This window comes from Ischnura elegans, chromosome 12, assembly GCF_921293095.1.
Source record: "Ischnura elegans chromosome 12, ioIscEleg1.1, whole genome shotgun sequence".
NCBI classification, from domain to species: Eukaryota; Metazoa; Arthropoda; class Insecta; order Odonata; family Coenagrionidae; genus Ischnura; species Ischnura elegans.
In genome coordinates this window covers 66,203,094-66,225,095 of record NC_060257.1, presented here as the reverse complement: position 1 = coordinate 66,225,095, position 22,002 = coordinate 66,203,094, and the positions used below count along the sequence as shown (strand labels likewise).

The following is a 22,002-nucleotide window of genomic DNA, read 5'->3' as shown; positions in this document are numbered from 1 at the left end:
GGTTAATTTCGTAGGCTTATTGCTGGCCATTTTCCGGTCCAAACTTCTTGATCGAAATTTTTGGGTATCGTTTTTTGCTCAATGTTTTTCCCCAGCCTGATCTACGTCAACGATGGTGTCTGTTTGAATATCCGATCAAGTGGGTGATTTTTGCCATGAGATTGTGCCATTTTGACCTTCAATTTTTTTGGTTGATTGCGCAGTCGTCATTAATACTGGCATTCAATCGCCTTTGCAGGCCACCCCCATTACCACCCGTTAAGGAATTTCCGCTCGGATGTGGAACGGGCTGAGAGGTGTCTACGGACGAAACAGGGCCGATGGGACTCGAACCTCCCTTACTCAGGTAGGAAGGAAACGCACGTTTTGCAATTTGAAACGCCCTCGCTTTTACCGCCATCCTTCAGCAGTTATTAGAACCCTTTTAGGAAAGGCTTTGATTTCTCCCTTGAACCCAAACGGTCACTTGAGTATTTTATCTTTTGCTTGAAATATTTTTTTAGAATATCCCTCAAGATTTTCAGTTCAAGCACTTAGGAGTATATCTTATCTAACTTCCCGTCTTCAGGGCTTTGAGTTGCTTACTAATGAGTATATTTAGAGACTCTAGTGTTGATCAAGTGTGACTCAAATGATAACTTTGTTAATCATTCTTGATAGTGAATTGTAATTTATGATTGATGCAATTATGAAATGACTCTCTATATTATACACATTTAGACAAGGCTTTGATTTCTCTATTGAACCCAAACGGTCACTTGAGTATTTCATTTCATCCATAGCTTGAAATATTTTTTTCCTCCCTCAAGATTTTCATTTCAAGCATAAAACAGCATAGCTTAGCCAACGTATTCAGTCTTGAGGGCTTTGAGTTGCATAATAATCAGTATGTTAAGTCGCTCCCGTGTTAATGACGACTGTGTTTATCATTCTTGATAGTAAAATGTGATTCATAATGGAGTAACACAATGAGGAAAGTTAAATGAAAGACTCTAAAGAAGTATGTGAAGTATTTAGGAATTTTTTAATCTAAAAAGAAAAGAAATGTTCTAACTCTTATATTCTCAGATAGGAAATCATTCAGGACTACTTCGGAATAATTTAAATAATTTCGAGAAGTATTTTTCGGGAAATCCTGCTACATATCCACGAATTCATCCACATGTGAGCTCAGATTTACCTCCTCTGATAACTATCAGCCTAATGAAACTCGTTATTGCTATATTGAGGATCATTAATACCTATCTATCTATTACAAGATATTTACTTTCGCTTTGAAATCCTTGAGAATGGCCTCTTAAATTTTTCTGTGTGTGTTTGTGTGTGTCTGATGCTTATGTAATTGAATGTATTCTGATTATTCCGCACTCTACCATAGTTACCTTTTATCCCATTGCTTTCTGTTCATAACTTTAATATTGATCGTCGTTTCTGCATGAATTCATAATTAATGAGAGTGTTCTAAGTAATTTAAATTATTCAAGTTGTTGTTAATCAAGTGGGCTGGAATTTAAGGTGGGCGAGGAGAGGTAACTATCACAGAATGCCATGTGAGGATAGAGGCTATGGGTGTAGCATTTGGTAAGGAGGGAAAGAATGCTAGAAACAGATGTAAGGATAGGGAAAAGCCTAGGAAGAGGTAGGAAATGTCTGTATTATCCTTTGATCGCGTTAAAGAAGGAAATCCATGTAGGAATGGGGTAAGATAGGATGAATTATATTACTAGTGAGTTGTGTTGCGCATTAATTTACTCAAACTCGTTGATTATTGTTTAATCTAATGGAACTACCAATTGGCATGCATTGTTTCTGCATTCATCATAAAGAGATGATCTGGCATAGTGCGTATTTTTGAAACGAGTTAGTGAAATCATAGTGGACAGCCAGTGGCGCCGACTCCTTGGGGGCTGAGAGGGCCCGAGCCCCCTCAAAAATTCGTTATGGGTGTGAGGAAAAAATGTGTCAGGCTTGTCGATTTTCCCCGGAGTTCCCAGATATCGAGATTCGAGTTATCAGGGTTCTAATGTTGATCATATGGCTCTTTTAAAATGCTTAAAAAACTTATAACTCGCTACTTATAAAATTTCCCGGTGCAAGATCCTCGATATGGGCCCCCCAATATTTTTTGTAAGTCGGCATCCCTGTGGACAGCATTTCGGAACTCAATCAGATTCAATACCTGAGTCATTGTTTGAAAGAGTGACGGTCGAGTTCACCCCGAACTAATCCAACTCATATTGAGGTGAGGGCGGAACAGCTTCTTCCCCCGGACCATGTCACAGAATTTAGTTCGTTGGTCTCCGAATGAATATATGTTATTGAAATTTCTCATTGTAGCGTGTACCACAGGGAAAACGCTTCGAAACCCGTGCTGGGGTTTGTTTGTATCTCTTGTACGTACCACGTTGATGGACCTAAGGAGTAATGTCGGGGGTTTTCAGTGGGTGGAGCCAGGAAGAGGGGGAGGGGATGGAAGCGGGGAGTCAGATCGATGACCAATCAATTAGTCGGCGGCACGACTACTCGCCGCACTCTCTGCTCCCCTTCCACTCCGGGCGCGCCGACGCCCGCCGCTGTCTCAGCCACCGCGCAACGGTCATACCACAGCCGGGTGACCGTCTGCCTGTCTCTTCTCCTGTCTACCTATCCCATTATCAACAGTTATCATTCCTCCTATGTTTTTATTTATTTATAAAAGTGTTTGTTTAAACCATTCTCAAGTTTTCAAAAATTACTTGCTCCTTATCAACTCATATCATTCTTCCTACATTTATTTATATATGTATTTATTTAAATCATTCACAAGTTTTCAGAACTTGTTTGCACCTTATCAACTAGTATAATTCTTCTTACATTTTTCATTTATTTATTTATGCATTTATTTAATTTATTCTCAAGTTTTTAAAACTTGTTTGCACCCTATCAACTCATATCATTATTCCTACATTTTTTAATTTATTTATATATGTATTTATATAAATCATTCATAAATTTTCATAACTTATATATGCACATTATCAATTATTATCAACCCATGTCATTCTTCTTACATTTTTCATTTATTTATTTATGTATATATTTAAATCATTCTCAAGTTTTAAAAACTTATTTGCACCTTATCAACCACTATCAAATCTTATCATTCTTCCTACATTTTTCATTTTTTTATTAATGCATATATTTAAATTATTCTCCAGTTTTCAAAACTTCGTAGCACGTTATGAAGTTTGCACATTTTGTGATCATCGATATTGGTTAATTTACCTTTATGCGCGTAATCATGTGACGTCACAGTTAAGTTATACAGGGTAAGTAACCTTCATAGTTATCACATACTACTTGGATTACGCGTAGAATGCGTACTCTTGTGCTCAATTGAGACAAAAAACCAACTAATCTCTAAGGGCGGATTTGTCCAATTACTAAGCCACAAAAAATTACGTCCCTGCCTCCGTGTAACGGTCATACCTCAGCCCAGTGACCATTCTGTCTGTCTATTTTGGCAAATTTTGATTGCATTTAATTATATGAGTAACTTGACAATGTATCCCTCTGCAAATATTCAACGTATGACGAAGGGTTAGGTGGAAGATGGGACTTCCTAGTCCCCATCTCGCCGAATAAAGACGAAGTATTATTTTATTTTCTTATTTTTTCTGCACTTTTGCTTGGTTTTAGGCGAGGCACGGGTTACACCAAGAGCTCCCGTCTTATTATTCTTAATTTAAAAATTTTCTGACAGTTCGAAAAGTATTTAAAATTGCTGATTTTTGTCCGTCAGCGGCTTCCGTATCCTATCGAGGATATATAAGTGACAAAAAATTATCGGCAGACAAATTAATGACGTTACGGATCTTTGTAAAGAGTAAAATATTTTTAATATCCTTTTTCCAGGGAAGAATATCTTTCAGTAGAAAAATTAATTATTTCAGAATAACTTATTTTTCCGATGTACTATAGGTGCTTCCATTCTTAAAAATTTTGATAATTCTATCATTTTACTTCCTGATTATCACCCGAAAGGTATTATTTTCGTGCTGCTCAACTTTTTCGTAATGTTGCATGCATTCTTTTCTACACTTTCACCGATCTGGATTCTTCTCCATAAGTGATCACATATTTTTTTCCTTCTAGGGCCTAAAACGATTTTCTTTGGGTGGAGTCCTTCATGTTGCGAAATGACATAACCGCCGGGTATGAAATATTCAGCAACCTTTTCCTCGCAACAATGTTGAGCGAAGCGATGCAATCGCAATGCCATCTACCGGTAGTTTTCTTCAGAACGCACGTTCCTAGGGCATAACCTCAACGTAAGGTAATGGACCTGGACACCTGCCGGAGGGCAAAAGAGTAAAATTCGCTATCCAGAACAACTCATCTACCGTCACCATACCAATATTTCTACTTCGCACGTGAGTCGTAAAAAATACACGGTCTCATTTGGTTTGCGCGGAGGTTTTCGCCTAAGGTCCCGCCTCCGACGTACCTCAATTAGTGTTTCCAATAACTAAACGGATATGGTATCAAATATTCCGAACCGGTTGTTAGACCTATGTCAGTTTTTTATGGGTTGAAAAATAAAACTTCAAAATTCTCTCCTTGATTTTGTATTATTTCCTTACGAAGTTTAACCAGTAGGCGGCATGAGTCGTAGTCATATACTTACTGATTGATCATTGCAATTACTTAATTAGAGGAAGTTTTCATATATATTATAAACTTTAAAATCTCTGCCTGTCATAATATATAACTTATTGAAAACTCCATCGGTTTAGTTGAGGGTAACCTATACCCTCTCCTAACAAATCAACTTTCAGAGTATCAAGAGGTAGCTATTCATTCAAAACTTTATCATATCCGTTGTGACTATAATTCTGTGATTCAGTTGTAGTATGAAATTATCGATATGTGGCACTGTAGATTTGTTATTTGGGGTTAATGGCTAGTTTTAGGCATTGTTATTTTAGGTTTCATTTCAGTTGAAATTAAAAGTATTCCAGTACGCATGTAGTTTAGTATTTTTACGTTTGATTTCTTGTTAACACGAAATTTTATTTACCTGTTAGTTTTGATATTTTGATGTTCGAAAATGCTTACTTATGTTATTACTTTATTTTACTGTTTTCTTTTTTTATTTTCACAAGATAACCCAAAGTTGACTGAATGAATTGTTCTAATAGATATAACATACTATTTAAGCACTAATTGGAAGTGGCTAAAAATAAGACTTGAGAAGTGCTGTGTTCGTTTTGAGGAGAGGAATTTTTCTGGGGTATTAATTATTAGTATTATTATTCCTACCTTCAAAATAACGTGCATACAATATCTCCAGTTTTGAAAATCACGAGGTCAGCTTAGTTTGGCAAGGTGTGCTCGGATTATGGAGGTCATGTGATTAGGTGGTTGACTCGTTTAACGGAATTCTATTTTGCCATTGGAACACGTAATCAAAGGAGGACATAACTGTTGATTATGCACGTTCATAAGCTGATTACAATCCTGTTTTACGCGGATCACATTTATCAACTAACTTACCATCCTCAATCGCTGGAGGCGATAAGTTGTTCAGTAATTTGCATTTTTCCCCAACATGTTACGTAGACCGTTCTGATTGATTGTGTTCGCTTTTAAATGCTCGTATTTAACTGGTTTGATTGCATAACGTCTCTGATTAAGCCGTCAACGGAGGTATCACCGTTTAGAGCTGCTTCATTTGTGGCAGAGTTATTCTTCTGGAATTTTCTGCAATGTCTCCATGCAAAACCATCACCAAAGAGATGTGAAAGGGCTTTGAAGGTGTTTTGGTAACTGCAAACATTGCACGAGGAGCTTGATCCTTGTGAATAAACGCAGTTCAAATATAAGGGCCTTCCTGTGAAGACATGCTATATCCCAACACAACGTGGTGGTCTCTAGTCATGGATTATACTAATCAAATTACGTAATCTAAATGTGGGTTTCGGCCGTTAGAATTTTCTTCAAATTCCCATACTGTTTACACCTCATATAATGGACCTCAACGGATGTGAAATAATATTCACAAAAGTAAAACAAATGTTAGTTCCAAAAATTGTTAAAAAGCATTTCTAACTTGCTCACTCCCCAAATGAGTGGTAATTTTTTTGGTTGTGGAAACGCTAATTTTTGGGAATGGGGATGTTTGAAACGAAAATGTACGCTTTAAATATTTTATTATGAAAAATATTTCCAAGTTTCTTAATGATAATTGGTTTCATGCCTCACTGATGATAGGTGTACATCAAGGGCAATAATAGGAAAACGTGGGGTCATGTATTACTGATCCAGTTTAATTTTCATTAGTGCTGACACTTTCAATTTCAATGCACAATAATTTTGGTGCTATTCTAGGTTTTCCGCGATATTCAAATACCTCATTACCATCGATTTTTTTACTGCCAAATGCCCCCAAACAGTAGAGGCAGTTGTCGACGCTGTAATAGAGAGACAATTTGGTGTTTCGACAATTTTCCAAGGGCTTCAGACGATTTTAGAAGGGGTCGGTTCTATTATTTTTTGTCTTATCGTTCATCCCAAACATTTGTATGAGTCAGTTAGTGATGTGAAGCGGGTTTTCTAGTATATTGAATCGGGGAATGGCGTAACTATAGGGGAGGATGAGGGGATAGATTCCCCCCCAAAGTCTCAGAGAAATTAAAAAAAAATTATAGCTATTGTCTAGTTTTGACGTAAAATAACTTCATCTGTTTAAAGCTAAATTTTAGGTGCCAAAATGGTGTAAAAATTATTTCCAGGCATATCATTTTTCAAAAATTTTCCCTAACCCCCGTTGCTTGGGGAGGGGTCGCCACCAGACCATTCCATCTCCCCAAAGCATATTCCGAGTTATGCCACTGGAATCCGGTTGTGCATTGTATAGATTACGTTCCTCGTATGCAGTGGAAAAATATTCGAAGCCTTAGATCTAGTATCTTCAACCCGCGGCCCGCCGGCTAATTTCTTGCGCTCCCTAGAGGCTAAAGAAAATATTGTGCATCAATTACAAAAATAAAACCAAATATCGACACACTCGTCAGAAATAAACAATGTCAAAAATCGCATTGATTGATTGAACTTTTGAACCAATAAATATATTTGTAATTAGAAATTACATTTCATTTATTTTATTGAATTGGTGGCAAAGTTAGGTGGAGCATAATGGCCCTCCGGACGATGTGAAAACGATTTCTGGCCCTTGCATGAAATAGGTTGAAGACACCTGTCTTAGATAGACAATACCTCATGGTTGTCTGTGGGGAAGTGGCTTGAATCTCCAGATCAGATCTCCGCGTGTGGTTGTCGCCCTTTGTCGCCCGTGGAGACCACTTCAAGGAGGACCGCCTCACTCCCCTCTTCTCCGCGTATCGCTTCCCACTCCTCTCTCCCTTGGACACCGGCCACTTCACCTTGCACTTCCCCGCATCGACGTATTTGGCTTCCCGCGCGAGCGGACGGCGACGATCGGAAAAACCCAGCGCCCCACTGTGGTCAACTCTTTGCGTCCTGCTAAGGCATTGAGGGAAAATTTTCGAGAAATGGAGATGATACATGTTGTTCGCACGTAGAATTTGAAAGTCAGCAGGGATAAATTTGCTAAAATTAATTTTAAATGCCAGCACGGATATTGAAATTGGGGGAGTAATTTAAAGGTGGCAAAATTTTTAATATTTTTGCAAAGTTCTTAGGGTTGGAATACTGCTTTTAATTGATTGAATTTTTGCGGAGGAGATTCACAATTGGTCATGTTTCATTCAGAGGTACCCAATACTTCACTTGGGATGAAGATGGCATAGGAATCGCTGACTAGTCTTTTCAGTGACGAATAGTAGAGTTATTACTTCTTTTAAACCTGTCGAACGTATGCCGTGAAATTTTCTAGGTGCATAAAATGGTTTTTTCAGGGGTTTCTTGTGCATCAAGTATAAATATTATGCCTCATTTTGTTCTCGGGCGTCATGTATTTATTTTCGCGGGACAGTTATATGCTAAAAAGGACCTAGTTACTCCATCTTACTTAATGTTTTCAATATGATTACGTAAGTTTAAAACGATTGTTAAAGAAATACGCTCAAACGAGTTGGAATAATCGTCCCCTTTGAGACAATAGTTGGATACATTTATTTTCTTAAATTTGTACGCTTAAAAGAGGGATGCGTCTCATAAATGAGTAAACATGATGCTTAACGTTTCTTGCCATGTTCCATTCGATGGCTATATTCTAACAACACGTATCTCAAAATTTGGCCGGTCTAAGTTAATACTGCCAATACTGTTATTAAAAAATAAAATTCAAGCAAAAACAACTCTTTATTTGCAATTGTATGCTACTTTTTCATTTTTATGTATTTTTGGTTTTTGATTTCAATGAATATTGTATACAAATAAAATAAAATACATCGTTTTTTGATCTCCTGAAAAGTTGCCTTTTTTGAGATACGTGTTGTTAGAACTTAGCCATCGCATTGTTCCATTGGTTAACAGTGACCACTGTACGCTCGATCTCAGTCACTTGTCTCCGGCGCCACGCCAACGCGCACCGCGGCCTCGCGCCCTCCGCTATTCTCTTGTCTGACCGGCAGTCGCCGCCGCCTATTATATCCCGCGGTGCCCACCTCACCTCCCCACGCGTCTTATTCCTCCTTATCTCACTCCTCCCCACCTTGCCTGCGGCTTACAGTACTGCCAACCGCAGTTCCTCCACTTTGACAAAGGCCGCATTCTGTCTCGTATGATTTCATGAATTTTCATCATTGTAACTACCGTCTGTGACACATTTCCGTAGCCCTCTAGCCGAAATTCCACTTTTGCTGGGGGCATTGATTTAATTTGTGTTTCATTGATTGGAATAGCAAGATATAACCCAATTTTTCAGAGTTGTAACTACAGCTTGGGGCATAGTTCCCTAGCTCTCGAGTCTCGGGTCGAGAGCTCTCGAGCTCTCGACCCGAACTCACTTGTGCTGGAAGATCTGATTTCATTTGTTCCGAACCGAAAGACATTTCAATAAATTTACCCATTTAAAAATTGAAAAAGGAACAAGTAATTCAAAGATAGTATTTTTTCTTAACTATGAAAGATGGAGATTTCCATAGTTGAAGTAGTTGTAACCAGGCATCAAAGTTATGTATGGTGTTATGATGCTTGAATAAATTTGTACTGCAGCTCCGGAAACAAGTTCATACTTTTTATATATATTCAACTAGTTAATGAGAGTGATAACAAAATGATCTCGTATTTGGTGGAAATAAACTGGAAATCCATTAAATCCATCGATATATCTACAGTTTATTCAGGTTCAACCTGGAATCTGTAAGAGTCATGCATCTTCATCTTCAAACTATGCCGGAAAGTCGTGTGGTGGTGGTTGTGAGGATATCAGTCGTTAAACTGAACCTATTAGAATACTCAAAAAGCACACAGCAATATCAGCTATTTAAAAAGTTCTATATTTCTTGTCAATCAACATCATACCCGGTATATTATTAACTATAGTTTCATCTGTTTGAATGGGCAAATCGTAGTAAATTTAAAATGCGCTGTTTTCAAACACTTTTGCGGTGGTATTTATAGTATCTATCTATTAACTTGTGTTGCTAGGCCATTTTTTCGTGGATAATTTTTGCAACTTTATTGTGTCTGCTTAAATATTCTGTATTAGCTAACATGTTACAGCCAGATATGATGTGTTGTATTGTTTCTGGCACTTTAAAACATCTTCTACATTTGTCATCTGTTATGCTTTTATCACCCAGGATGTACAATGCATTTATTATTATTATTTTCGTCGGAGGAGCAAGCTGTTGGTGGCGGAGGTGGGGGGATGCGATGAGAATCTACCCGACCGTGCAACGTCACATTTACGGGGAAGGAGAAATTAAGGGGGGAGGGGTAGTCGCGGCAGCCTGTGTGTATAAGTGCGCCGACCATGACGTCACTCGATTCCACTTCCACACATCTCGTAATTTCCCCTCTTTCACCTCCCCTCCTCCTCCCACCAAACGTAATCCACCCACCCCTCCCTTCGTTTCAAGCCTCGATTCTCCCATTTTGCAGCGTGGAGCCCACCAGCGCGGTGTCTCGGATCGGGTTGCCATTTATACGGCCGTAAACTCCCTATAGCGCGCATCGGTCTTCTTTTTTTTTCGCGCACTCAAGCGGGCGTGCATTGTTACCTATCTGTGCAGGCTCACTGGCTAGCTCTCTCGTGTGCCTCATTACCCGAAGGCATGGTGCATCGGATCTCGTGGTTAGATGGAGTTCGACCTGATTTTATTCCTCGGGAAAATGGCATTAAGGCATAATTGCTTCGTGGGAAGTTCATCATCATATTAGTTACGATCGTACCTCAAGCTTGTGCAGTCTTCCACGTGGCAGAGATTATCCCGAGTGCCGGATGTTACGTTGTGAAGACGGTTCCTTCTTCGTTAGTCGAGATTTGTAGTTCTAATATTTCCGAAAGGAACATGTGCGAATGCATGAACCAAATAAGAACAGGTTTTATTTTCTATCCGTGCAGTCGCACAAGTTGGGTGGTTACACCGTGCATTTTCGTGTTCATTCACCCATTCATACATTCAGATATTAACTCGTATGGGTTGATGTACCGAGTAAACAGGCCTTTAAGCTTTGATTAGTTAGTGGTCAAGCTCACTACTTCCTAGGCCACCAGGCTCCCGAATGTTCTTACACTAGAATTCGGACCAGTATCATGACATTCATCTTTGAATTTTCATCAGGAGTTCGAAAAACCTTTCAACGCTACATGGTGGTGGCTTCTTTATTATATTTATCAAGTCCTTGGCTTACGTCGAGGTTGCCTAATCACTGTTCCCTCTTTCTTTCCACATTCAATTCCGGATGAATTCTCCTCCATGTCGCCTGTTCTTTGGCCCTTGTCCTATTCTCTTGGTCCGCTTCACCCTGTCAGAAGCGGTCGTCTTCCACTGTCTGGAGACCGTATCCACTCCTCCGATTGCCGCGGGAAGAAGCGATCCACTTCCCGCTACCGTGGATCCCTTCGGCTCCCCTCAAGACGGGCTGGACACGGCTAATTCCTCATCCTAAAGCGAGACCACCCGTGCGGACATCGCTACTGTTTCGTGCTTCGGATCCAGTCTCTTCAGCCCCCCTCCCCTCCTCAACCCTCTCGCCCCCTTCCACTTGGTTATAGTTTCCCTAGTATACCCCAACCCCGATATATCTACCCCTTCTCTCACCACTTCAGTATCCCATCTTCCGTCTGACGCCATTCCACTTATGAGGACCCAGCAGCCGCCCCAGTTCGGACGTGGACCTCTTGAAATGAAATTGTGTCGAAAAAATATAATTATGGAGCAGTTCACGCGAAGCCGTGCGAGTAGTAGATCTGTGCGCCGACAGTATAACGCGATGACGTTGGTGTCCGTAGGTAATTTTTCAAACGTTTGGCGGCGCGGCAGCTTTCTAGATGATTGGCAACTACTGCGTGACCACCAGTTTGGCGGACGAGAACTTTACCCGGCCGCCGCCGAGGTGGGCAAATTAGGATTGAGGTTTAAGTATGAAATATAAGAAGGACGATCATCGATCACGCTTTCCTTCGTTTTGTTTCTCGTTTTGCCAAATCGCGAGAATATTTGATCAATGATTATTTATATCAAATGGTAGAATATGAAATATTATTGTTGGATTTTGTTGTAACTGAGCCGATAATTTGTTTAATCCTTTCAAGAGTATTTTTCCAAAGCGAATTTTCCGCCTTTTACAAAATATTGGTAATCAGCTAAATACATAGCCAAATGCGTGTGACGAAGTTTTGGAGTGTAATGATAACTCCTGTCAGTGGGTTTGCCTTACTTACAAACATTTTACGTTGTCTTTGGAAGTTTGATGTTCAATTGTACAATATTAATAAATCAACATTGTACAATTCATGTACAATGTTGGAGACTTTAAGATGTAAGCACCTATTGTGTTATAGGAACTAAAAATAATTTCTAGTCCTCTTTTGTCCTGCCAGATTTCCAAATCGCATTAATCTTTTCAATGTATGGTCTCATTTCTTTGCCGTTCTTCTCCAATATCCTTTTCTCCTTTATTTTTCCTCGCTTCTCAAAGCTTTCGTTGATTTGACAAATAAGGAGTGTGAGTTTTTTAATATAAAGCATGCATTCGTTAACGCTGCTTTTTTCATGACCGTTGATTACATTTTCTTTCGCAGTACTCTATCAATATTCGTACTATTTTTCTCCTTACTCATTTTAACAATAACATCCAGCTGCATTTTCATAAGCATTACTTAGTTTTTCTTTCTGAAACTGCGCCAAATGCCACGGGTTGATAAAATATTGAAATACATGATCAAGTTTACATTGGCCTTGTAATGTTTGTATGCCGCGCCTGCTTTGAATTCTGCTGGATTAATTACGGGTGGTATGCCATATTTCAAGTCCTACAATGTACTTCTGAAAGTAATGAACACTGAGCAGTCTCCTGAGAGATTTTTGATGACCCTATTTTCTGAAATGGGTAGTCTATTACTAGCCTTCAATGACATTCCTTCACCTTGATTCACTGACAGAGCTGAATGTGCTCGGATAATTAAATAGATATTTTTTTATAATTTGAATAAAATCTATCGTGTACGCTGCCACTAACGAATTGTGATTTTGATGACTCTATTTTCTGAAATGGGTAGTCTATTACTAGCCTTCAATGACATTCCTTCACCTTGATTCATTGACAGAGCTGAATGTGCACGGATAATTAAATAGATATTTTTTTATAATTTGAATAAAATCTATCGTGTACGCTGCCACTAACGAATTGTGTAACTTGGGCATCCGTTAAGAAAATATATATGGATATATACGGCCAGCCATCAAATAATAAATACATCAATGTTGGAATAGACATTGATGTTTTTACTAAAACATTTTTCTAAATATTTATATGTATAGGACAAAAATGTATAGTCAGCGTGAAAATTTTAAATAAGTATAATATATACTTAATAAGAGGAAAGGTAGAATTTAAGTGGGATCAAAATGTTAAAAAGTGACCACATGCAAGAAGTTATTTTTAGAGGAATTGATATTAGCAATTTATAAATGACCTTCTCAAGCGGTCATGACTGCGCGTTTCTGAAAGTTAATTGTTGAGTATGTAATCATGAATTTTGAAAGAGTGTACACACATGAAAGAATGTAATAAGCTATTGTTCGATGCGTTAACATTATCAGTTCTTTGTAACCCTCTCAATTAATACTAACTGCTATTCTTAGATTAAATGTTTGAGCCATTAATTTCGTGGTATCGCCTTCGACGATCCATTTAATAATGAGCATTTTTATCGTGTTGTGCGGAACAATCGATGACTGAATTCAATGGTAATAGTTCTTTTTTATCCTCTATGGTGAGTAACTTGGACAGCTTTATGAACTCTCTGGGGGTTCTGATTTTTGCATACATCACCTTTTATGGCGACCGGTCCTTTCTCCAATTCATGCCCCATGTGTAAATTATTCGCTAAGAATGATTTTATATTTTGATGGTGTACGTAAAATTTGTAAAAGGTTGAAGTGGCTTTATATCTCGCTTTAAACAACAAGGGATAATTACTTGGATAAAGTGGTACTATCGATTCATTGTTTATCTACCACAAATTTTAATGGGTTCGACAATGAAAGGCATTTTTCATTGGTAAAAGTTTTCACTCTAGCACGACTGCTGGCGATTTTTTGTATATGTAACCTCTGTTGCCATGCCATTTTCACCAAATTGATATTTATTTTGGAATTATTCTTAGCCTCAATGTGACTCACGAATCACTGATTGCTTTGAACTTAAAATTAAGACAATACTTAATAAAAGCGGCAACTTCAGCCTAAAAAAATTGCATCTGTGCTCCGGTATACGTGAAAAACTTCCATATGCAGCAAAATTCGAAATGGATTAAATAAAAGACATAACCTAGCTCACATACTTGGCTCCAAAGTTTATCTGAATCTCTTTGCTAAGAGTGCACCTGCTTAGAATTCCGTTAATTTTTTTACTATAATTTCTTCATGTTAGCCATGTCCGGGCCAAGCGTCAAAAAATATTTGAATACTTAAGCCGTTTACTAGCTTACTGGACTCTTCACAGCTTAATGTTGTCAGCGATGGAGGAACACTGAAACGAGTATTAGTATTATGGCGATGACGGTGATGATGATTTCTATTCTATTTACACCGTTTCGCGTTTTATGAAACAGGACATCTAAGCGCTGCCTACACCTTCAAAAATTTTGGGGTTTAGCGGGGAGCCCGTTTTTACAGGAAGTATATGTCAGCGCGGATGGAATGTAAATTGACGGCCCACGCGGTATGAAGATGGCGCGAAGGTCGTAAATTTCGCGCTCTCTGCGTCCGATTGCGCGGGAAAAAATAATACGTGTATCCCTACGCCACCGCACCGTCAGGGCGCACGTACTCAAGAGTCGCTCTTCCGCGACGCAAATTAAACCCGAAGTTTTTATGTCCCTTTCCGCCATGTTATTTTTTCCGAGTTCGCCAGTGCGCGAACAAGTTGAGTAGCCGCATCCCTATTCATATACAGACGAGGTGTGAAATACGGCGTTTCCGTGGACAGGTTGACGCCATATTTCTCCGCCAGACATGTCGGAGCCTCGGAATTCTCGCGGATTCCTTCCATCTCCTTACTTTGCCCAGTCTCGTTCGAATTCAGTGTTTTTGGCTCTGGATGTTGAGGATAGTTGGTATTTTTTGGACAAACAACCTAGCAAGTCTTGAATTCCTTTCAGCGTGTTTGCGAAATTGAATGCAATGAATGACTGAATTTCACTTCCGCTCCGCTAGCCTTATCAATTTTGTTTCTCAACCAAATAGGTAATTGTAGCGGGCGTGACTTGATGGAATTCCATTGTCGTAGGAGTTGAAGGAATAAAAAAACTTGTGAAAAATTGTTAGCGCTTGGAATAATCAAAAACATTTTCGCTAATATTGACTGTTGACGACAATATAGCAGTAACCTTCCATGTGAAAAATATGCATCGGCCGCGGAAATTCCGCGAAGGATTAATTTTTACCTTGAACTGGTTCAATTTATTAAAGACCTCACCGGATCCATTTTTATTCGGAAATTTCGCTCGGCGTGTTCTATCTAAGAATAAGTAAATTTTATGGTCAATCGAAAAAAATCGTTGGCGATTAAAAAAATCGAGAACAGGTACACCAAAGGAATGAAGGTCGTCATGAAAAAATATTTAACTTTGCCGGGATTCGGAGCCGGGTCTCCCAATAGCCGGTCAAGCGTGTTAGCCAGTTACAATAACAAGCCATTTTCTCAGAGCGAGCTTCGCGTTCGAACTCGAAAAACAAGTATTTTTTTATCTATCGAAAAATATTTTACGTGGTTCTAATGATGGATAAGTTTTTCGATGATGTAGGCTGATGACGTTACCATAACAATTACCTTTCAAGAGAAAACTAGGCTTTGGACGTTGATATTAATGTCTGGCGTCTTTTTTGGAATGATTTAGGAACACATTGAGGCGAAAGTGGCTTCTTTCAAGTTATTTGTTTAATGCAGGGCTTTGAATCGAAAATATTTTTGATCGTATGGACTGTTGACTCCGACATAGCAGTTACCTTCCAATCGAAGGCCGGAACCTGGCGCACTCCAGGTTCGAAATAGGGTAGTTTCCTTCATTAAAGAAAACAAAAGCCATTAAGTGCCCACCGTTAGAGATTTCATAATATGAAAATTATTTGGTTTTAGAAATATCGGTTTAGACGAATGGCAATGGTCAATTTTATTCTCATTTGAAAAAGGCCAGATTGGAGCACATGCGGTGCCAACACAGGGACCTAGATTCCATACGAGTAGATAGGAGTTTTACATCGCCTGAGGTTACCAATGCATGCGTGAGGCATAGAGCTTAGGGAAACATTTCTTAATAATCACCTATTAAAATTGCCTAAGGTCGGAAAATTTCCTTCGTTTGATAGGGTATTGATAATCCTTATTTAAGCCAAACGCTACATGCTAGCAGGGTACTCTACGCTACCACAATGGGCTTTTCCCAGCATTCATACCATGTGCGTACCTACCTAGGGGCAAGAGGGGGCAGCTCCCCCCCCTAGAAGCAAAAACCGCAAATGTCTTTGAGGTAAATAATATTTTTTCAAGCAATTAATTTTAAAAACTAATAAAGAGCTGTCACAGTTTCCTTAAAATGTTGGTTTCATTCACCTTTTCTATGCTTAAATCTTACCTATAACTTGAACATCCATGGCTTGCCCCCCCCCCCTAGTTTTCATCCTGGGTACGCCCTTGGTTCATAGTTAGCCGTCGCGTTTTCGCGCGCTTGAAATTTTTTCGTTTCATTTAATCGCGAAAAATAGATATCGTCATTATAAAAATCTGAAAGCGTGAAATACGTACTCCAGGTGTAATAGTCTTTCGATTTAAGCAATAAAAAAATAATAGGAAACCATCCTATTGGCGCGACGGTCTCGGGATGTTGTTGATGTGGGTCCTTCGTAATGACGTAGTGCCCTCCCCTCTTGTCTTATCAAATTGCCCCTCTCAAGCGCCCAATCAAATCATGTCCTCCCCTCACTCCCCCCACCTCTCCCACTCCCTCTTCCCCCTTCCCCTCAACCCATCTGTCTGTCTTCCCTCCCTCTTGTACTGAGTTATGCGTGATTTTGCCTTTCCTCGCAGTCCGTGCAGCGATGGCCGCCTAGTCGCTTGCGTCTCCTCGCTGTGTTCCTCGACTCATCCCAGACAAAGACGCTAGAGATTAATATAAGAAACCAAAGCCTAGTTTCTACATGAAAGGTTGATGCCGTTTTTCTCTTATGCGAGATATTCCCTGCACGGAATGAAAAATGATTCCAAATGAATTAAACGCGTTTGTAGCAACCTTATTACAGTTTTACTGTGTATGCTAAAGCTAAAAATTGTTTTTGTGTTGTTTAGTATTTAATTAATTGTACGCATATTTTGAACATAGCAATGTTAAGTAGGCAATAGGAAGTTTTGACTTAAGCATGGTTTTTTATTTATTAATTATAACTTGAATTAATTGACTTCATTTATTTTTCAACTTTTATTTTGGAATTACCGATCCTGTGCGGATTTTTCTCGGTGATTTCGTGAACGTTCGTCTCTGGATACGATAATTCTTAAATTAATAGAATATTTCTAAATTAATGGAATTATCGACTATATTGTCAAAGACCAAGGGATCAAACGTGTTTTTGACGGATCTAACCATCTAAAAATTTGAATTATGCTTTGTACGTCGAAATAAAGTACGCACTTTACATCGTACGCACTAAAGAGAAGTTACTAAGTATTAAATCGTGTCGTGGCGGCAGAAGTGAAATAACAATAAAATTCAATGGCGAATGGAATATATTTTCGTCGCTTCATGTTTCGCCATGAAATATGATTATTCGCTAACGATTGATCCCAAAGAAGAAAAACACTATCATCCTGGAGCTACATTTTGACTCTCTAGTTTGCCTGAATATGTAAAAGAATTTAGATGTCCTCAAGAAACTATCCGAAAAAATCGCGAAAATATTTCATTTCACCCCGGTCTACCGGTGAGATTTGATCTCTTCAGTGTAATTTAGCGTGCGTAAATTAGCACTAAGGGTACAAATGGTACCACAGGTGTAAATAGGTTTAGTTTAACCTTTCCAGTGTTAGTTAAGGAATGGAAATTTAGTGTAATAAGATACAAACAGCTGTAGTAATTTTCCGGAGACGGCTCTTGATAATGACGCACAAACTTCGAAACCGGTCGAGCGAATAAAATAGTTTTGAATAGTTTACAGCTATTTGAATCTTATTACAATAAAATTTCGTTTTATTTTTGACCTATTTTCATTCACTTTGCAAGGCGTTGACCGACTTTTTTCGTCCTGTAAAAAAAAACCTTAAGTCGCCTTCGTTCCCACCTCCCAATCGCTCAAATTACGTCTTCCCTCCACCGCCGCGAATGCTATAAGAGCTTCTCTTTATTGCCTCGAAGACAGATAAAGCCCAGGCTCGGCCTGGCCTAGCTGCAACTCCTCTCGAAATTACCCACAAACCCCCTCTCCTGCAAGGCACCTTTCCCGACGTGCATCGCACTCCGCTTCGGGCCGAATAGCTCCTCTTCCTCCCACGCCGTAGCGTATCGAACCGCCGCTTCGCGTGTGGCCACGGCCCGTAGGGAAAATGGGAGGGATACGTATATATCTCGCGAGTATACTGCTCTCGCATCACGACCCAGTTGGTCGCACACACCCCGTCTGCTTTTCTTCGGCGCGGTCTCTTCCTTTTTATCTCGTGTTTTACAGCGTCGTAGAATTCATTTCGGAATTGTTTTCTTTTTTTGTACGATGCCGGACGGTTTTTTTGCGAAGTCTTTGCCCTAAATTGTCCTCTTCACGAGGTGCGTTCAGGATGGACATTTTTTTCGGGCTAATTCTGTTTGTTCTTCTCCTTAGAAGTGCTGAATTAAAACTTTAGATAGGATGTGTTAGTATGGATTTCTCTGGCATAAATATACGTTTAAGGACATCATTTAAGGATTAGGACATTAACCCTTTCAGTAAACTTTTTTAAATATGTTTGTAGAAATTGTTTTTGTTTGAATTTAACCCCATTTTACCAAGTAAACATTTTTGCCAAAGGATTTCGCGATCTTTTACGCCGTCAATTTTGCATTCCATGTCCACCGTTATGAACATATATACTGCTCAGGAAATAATAATCCTCTAAAGGTCATGTACATTTAAATGGACGATATGAATCAAAGGGATGAAGAAGGCAATGTTTCACGAAGAGAAGATTTAATCCCCTATCAGAATCGGAAGTTAATTTTGTTTTTTGTTGGAAAAAATAGATTTTGTTAAATTCTCTTACGAATTTTATTGTTCCATGTAAATTTCGGCACAAAATGTCGCACCATGTCCCTATCAATCGAAAGATATCCGATGCTATAATATTACGAGCATCGCAAAATATGTTCATTTTATTTCAACTGGCACAGTGTTAAAATATGAGTTCGCTGTCTTACGAAAAGGCAATGCCCTGATGAGTGATCCCTTTGAAGTAGATATAAGTCGTGATCTTTTCAAGTTTTGATGCCCAATATCCCACCTTATCGAACTCAATCGGATGATATACGATCTCATACCATACTATTCGTGCGGTGCATCGCAAAATATGTTTTTTTTTATGGAGCGGCAGGCACGATGTGTTGAAATATGAATATCCCTGCGCCCCAGGGAAGGTAGACCGCGTGAATGTAACCCGAGAGAAGGGGGGGGGGGCAGGACGTTATCGCATTTCCTCCCCTCCCCCGGCTCCACTTCACTCGAGCCAGCCGACTTATTTATCGCGGGGGCGGCCGCGTTGGTCCGAACACTTTACGGCGTGAGCCGCGGAACCTGGCGGCCGTCGACCGGCGAAACGAAGAGGGCATTTTCGGGCCGGAGGAGATGCAGTTCTCTTGATGGCGAGAGATAAGGATCCGCCGATTGAGGTCGCCCTTTACGAGGAAGAAGTGCATCTGCCGCCGCCTTCTGCCTGAAGCGAAAATTTTTCCGAGAATACCACAGGCCGAAAATTCCTCTTTACTTACCAGGGATCGAACCAGGATCTCCCGATGTCGCACCGAGTGCTCTTAACAATTTTATTTCACGGCACGGGACGTAATCCCGTAGAATTATTTAGGGGGGAGAGAGGTTAGTATATGCCTTCACCAGACACGTAAAAATGGGATCCGGTGCAGAAAGACTTAAGCCGCGAACTGAATAAAATACTAAGGAAGGCTGCGCGTTTCGTCAAAAACTGCTACGGGAGTACAGACAGTTTTACCCTGATGTTAAGCGAATTAGGCTGGGAGCCGCTGGCGACTCGAAGGCTACGCGCTAGGCTTAGATTGCTTAAGCAATTGAGAATGGACATCTTTAAGAGCGACACAGAGAACATAATATTGGAGCCACACTATATTTCCAAGTCCCATAGAAGCGATAAATTAAAAGAGATGTTTTTCCGAACGGATAGATATGGGAATTCGTTTTTCCCCCGAACCATAAAGGACTTTAATAAACGCTAGTCCCAACTTCGTTAGAGCACTTCATTTTTTTATTAGCTGTAAACGGCTGGTGTCCTAACACCCCCTGCCACACGCCTTTTAGGCGGCTTGCGGGGTATTGTGTATATGTAGATGTAAAAAATAGGCAATATTTTATGCACGATTATCATTACGTTCGTTTTGTTTGGTGTATTACGGAGTCTCGATCATTTCAGCCTTCAGCCCAAGTCAATAAGACGGCTTTTACGGTCATTCGCTAGTCAGCGCTCGAAAAAAGCATCACACAAGCGGGAAAGAGGCTCGTAAACTGAGATAAATATATATGCAACTTCGTTAATATTTTCGTATTTATAACTTTCATATTAAAATAATGATAATATTTGGTACAGTAATTGTTGTAGTTTGGTTCTAGTCTCGAATACGAGAAAACGGTTTGCCTGTCAGACCCTTTTGCCCTTTCTCCCCCCAGAAAAAATCCTGGATCCGCTATTGCTTCATCCCTATTATGAGACGACGTCATTCTCCTCCACAATCCTCGTGACTTGTTTCCCGGTCGAGGAAATTGTTTTCTGCGTAGTAATCAATGTGAATTGCTAACTATTATCAATAACATATCCTTTTTTTCTTCCAAAATGTTTTTTTTTCATTTTTTTACCGGTTTCGTCTGTTCCACCATTATCAAGTACAGAAAATACATTTGGTAATGGTGTCACAGCAGAAACCGGTCAAAAAAATTATTTTTGGTATATTGTGAAAGTAAAAATGAAAAAAATATATATTGAGGAAGTAATGAAGTTTCTGTTATTGATAATATGGAGCCCTTCCACCATGTACAAGCTTCAAGTTGCGATTTAATTGAATTGCTAACAGCAAACATTCAGAGCAGCTAGAAACAAAAAACGAGAAATGTGACGGAAAAAGAACAAAATTAGCGATGTATATTGTGTGCATATGTAATAAAATCCGTTGTAAACTATGGCAGCGAAATGAAAATTGAACAATGAAAAAAGTGATATTTATTTATGAAAAAAGTATAACTTCAGTACGAAAGTACGTGATTAGAAAGATTACTACTAGAAAGGGCAAATGAAAAAACCGCGTAAGGAAAAGGATTAACGGCCACGTCTCTGGACACCAGGGACGCCGACTTACAAAAAATATTGGGGGGCCCAAACCGGGGATCTTTGCCCGGAAAATTTTATAAGTAGTGAGTTTTAAGTTTTTTAAACATTTTAGAAGAGTCATATGATCAACATTAGAACACTGACAACTCTAATCTCGATATCTGGACACTCCGGGGAAAATCGACAAGCCTGAAACTTTTTTCCCAACACCCATAGCGAATTATTGAGGGGGCTCGGGCCCCCCCAAGCCCCATGGAGTCGGCGCCACTGCTGGACACACAAACTTGGTTGATTGCGACCTATAATTTCTTAAAATGCGACGGATTTCAAAACGCTGTCCGCGATATGATCAACGAAAGTTGAGATCATTGGAGTTTACCCCAGGAACAGCAGAAAAAGCACAAATTTCACAATAAATTAGATAATGAAATTCAGATTTAAAATTTAAGTTGCACAAGAAATCAGCATTCTCGCTACGATACACATAAACAACGAACTTGAATGACAAACACGCACCGGATTTTTTCTTTTGCTCAGAGGCTATATTGCTACGACCGTTTCATTCTTTATTGGGTCAAATCCCCAATTGGCCCAAAATACTGAACACAAATATGATAAAATCATTTACGACCTAGAGGGGACCTATCAATCTGAGATTGTTGCGAGACAAGGAGAACCAGTTAGTGCTGTAAAATCCTCCGCTTTTGCTATGGAAATTCTCTCTACTCAATAAACGAGCGATCGGAAAGGAAAGCCATTTCTTTAATTTCCAAGGAC

General features: G+C 39.4%; 1 protein-coding gene across 2 annotated transcripts in view; it reads left to right on the top strand.

The window, feature by feature from the left end:
- The window catches only part of LOC124169159 (insulin gene enhancer protein ISL-1), a 420,525-nt gene that overhangs the window by 52,968 nt on the left and 345,555 nt on the right, over positions 1 to 22,002 (top strand). Inside the window, exon 2 of one of the 2 annotated variants that reach the window (XM_046547667.1) lies at positions 239 to 346. The exons of the other annotated variant lie outside the window; for it this stretch is intronic. Within the exon in view, the coding sequence (XP_046403623.1) occupies positions 239 to 346 (108 nt within the window). The remainder of the gene's footprint in view (positions 1 to 238; positions 347 to 22,002) is intronic. 2 annotated transcript variants of the gene reach the window in all.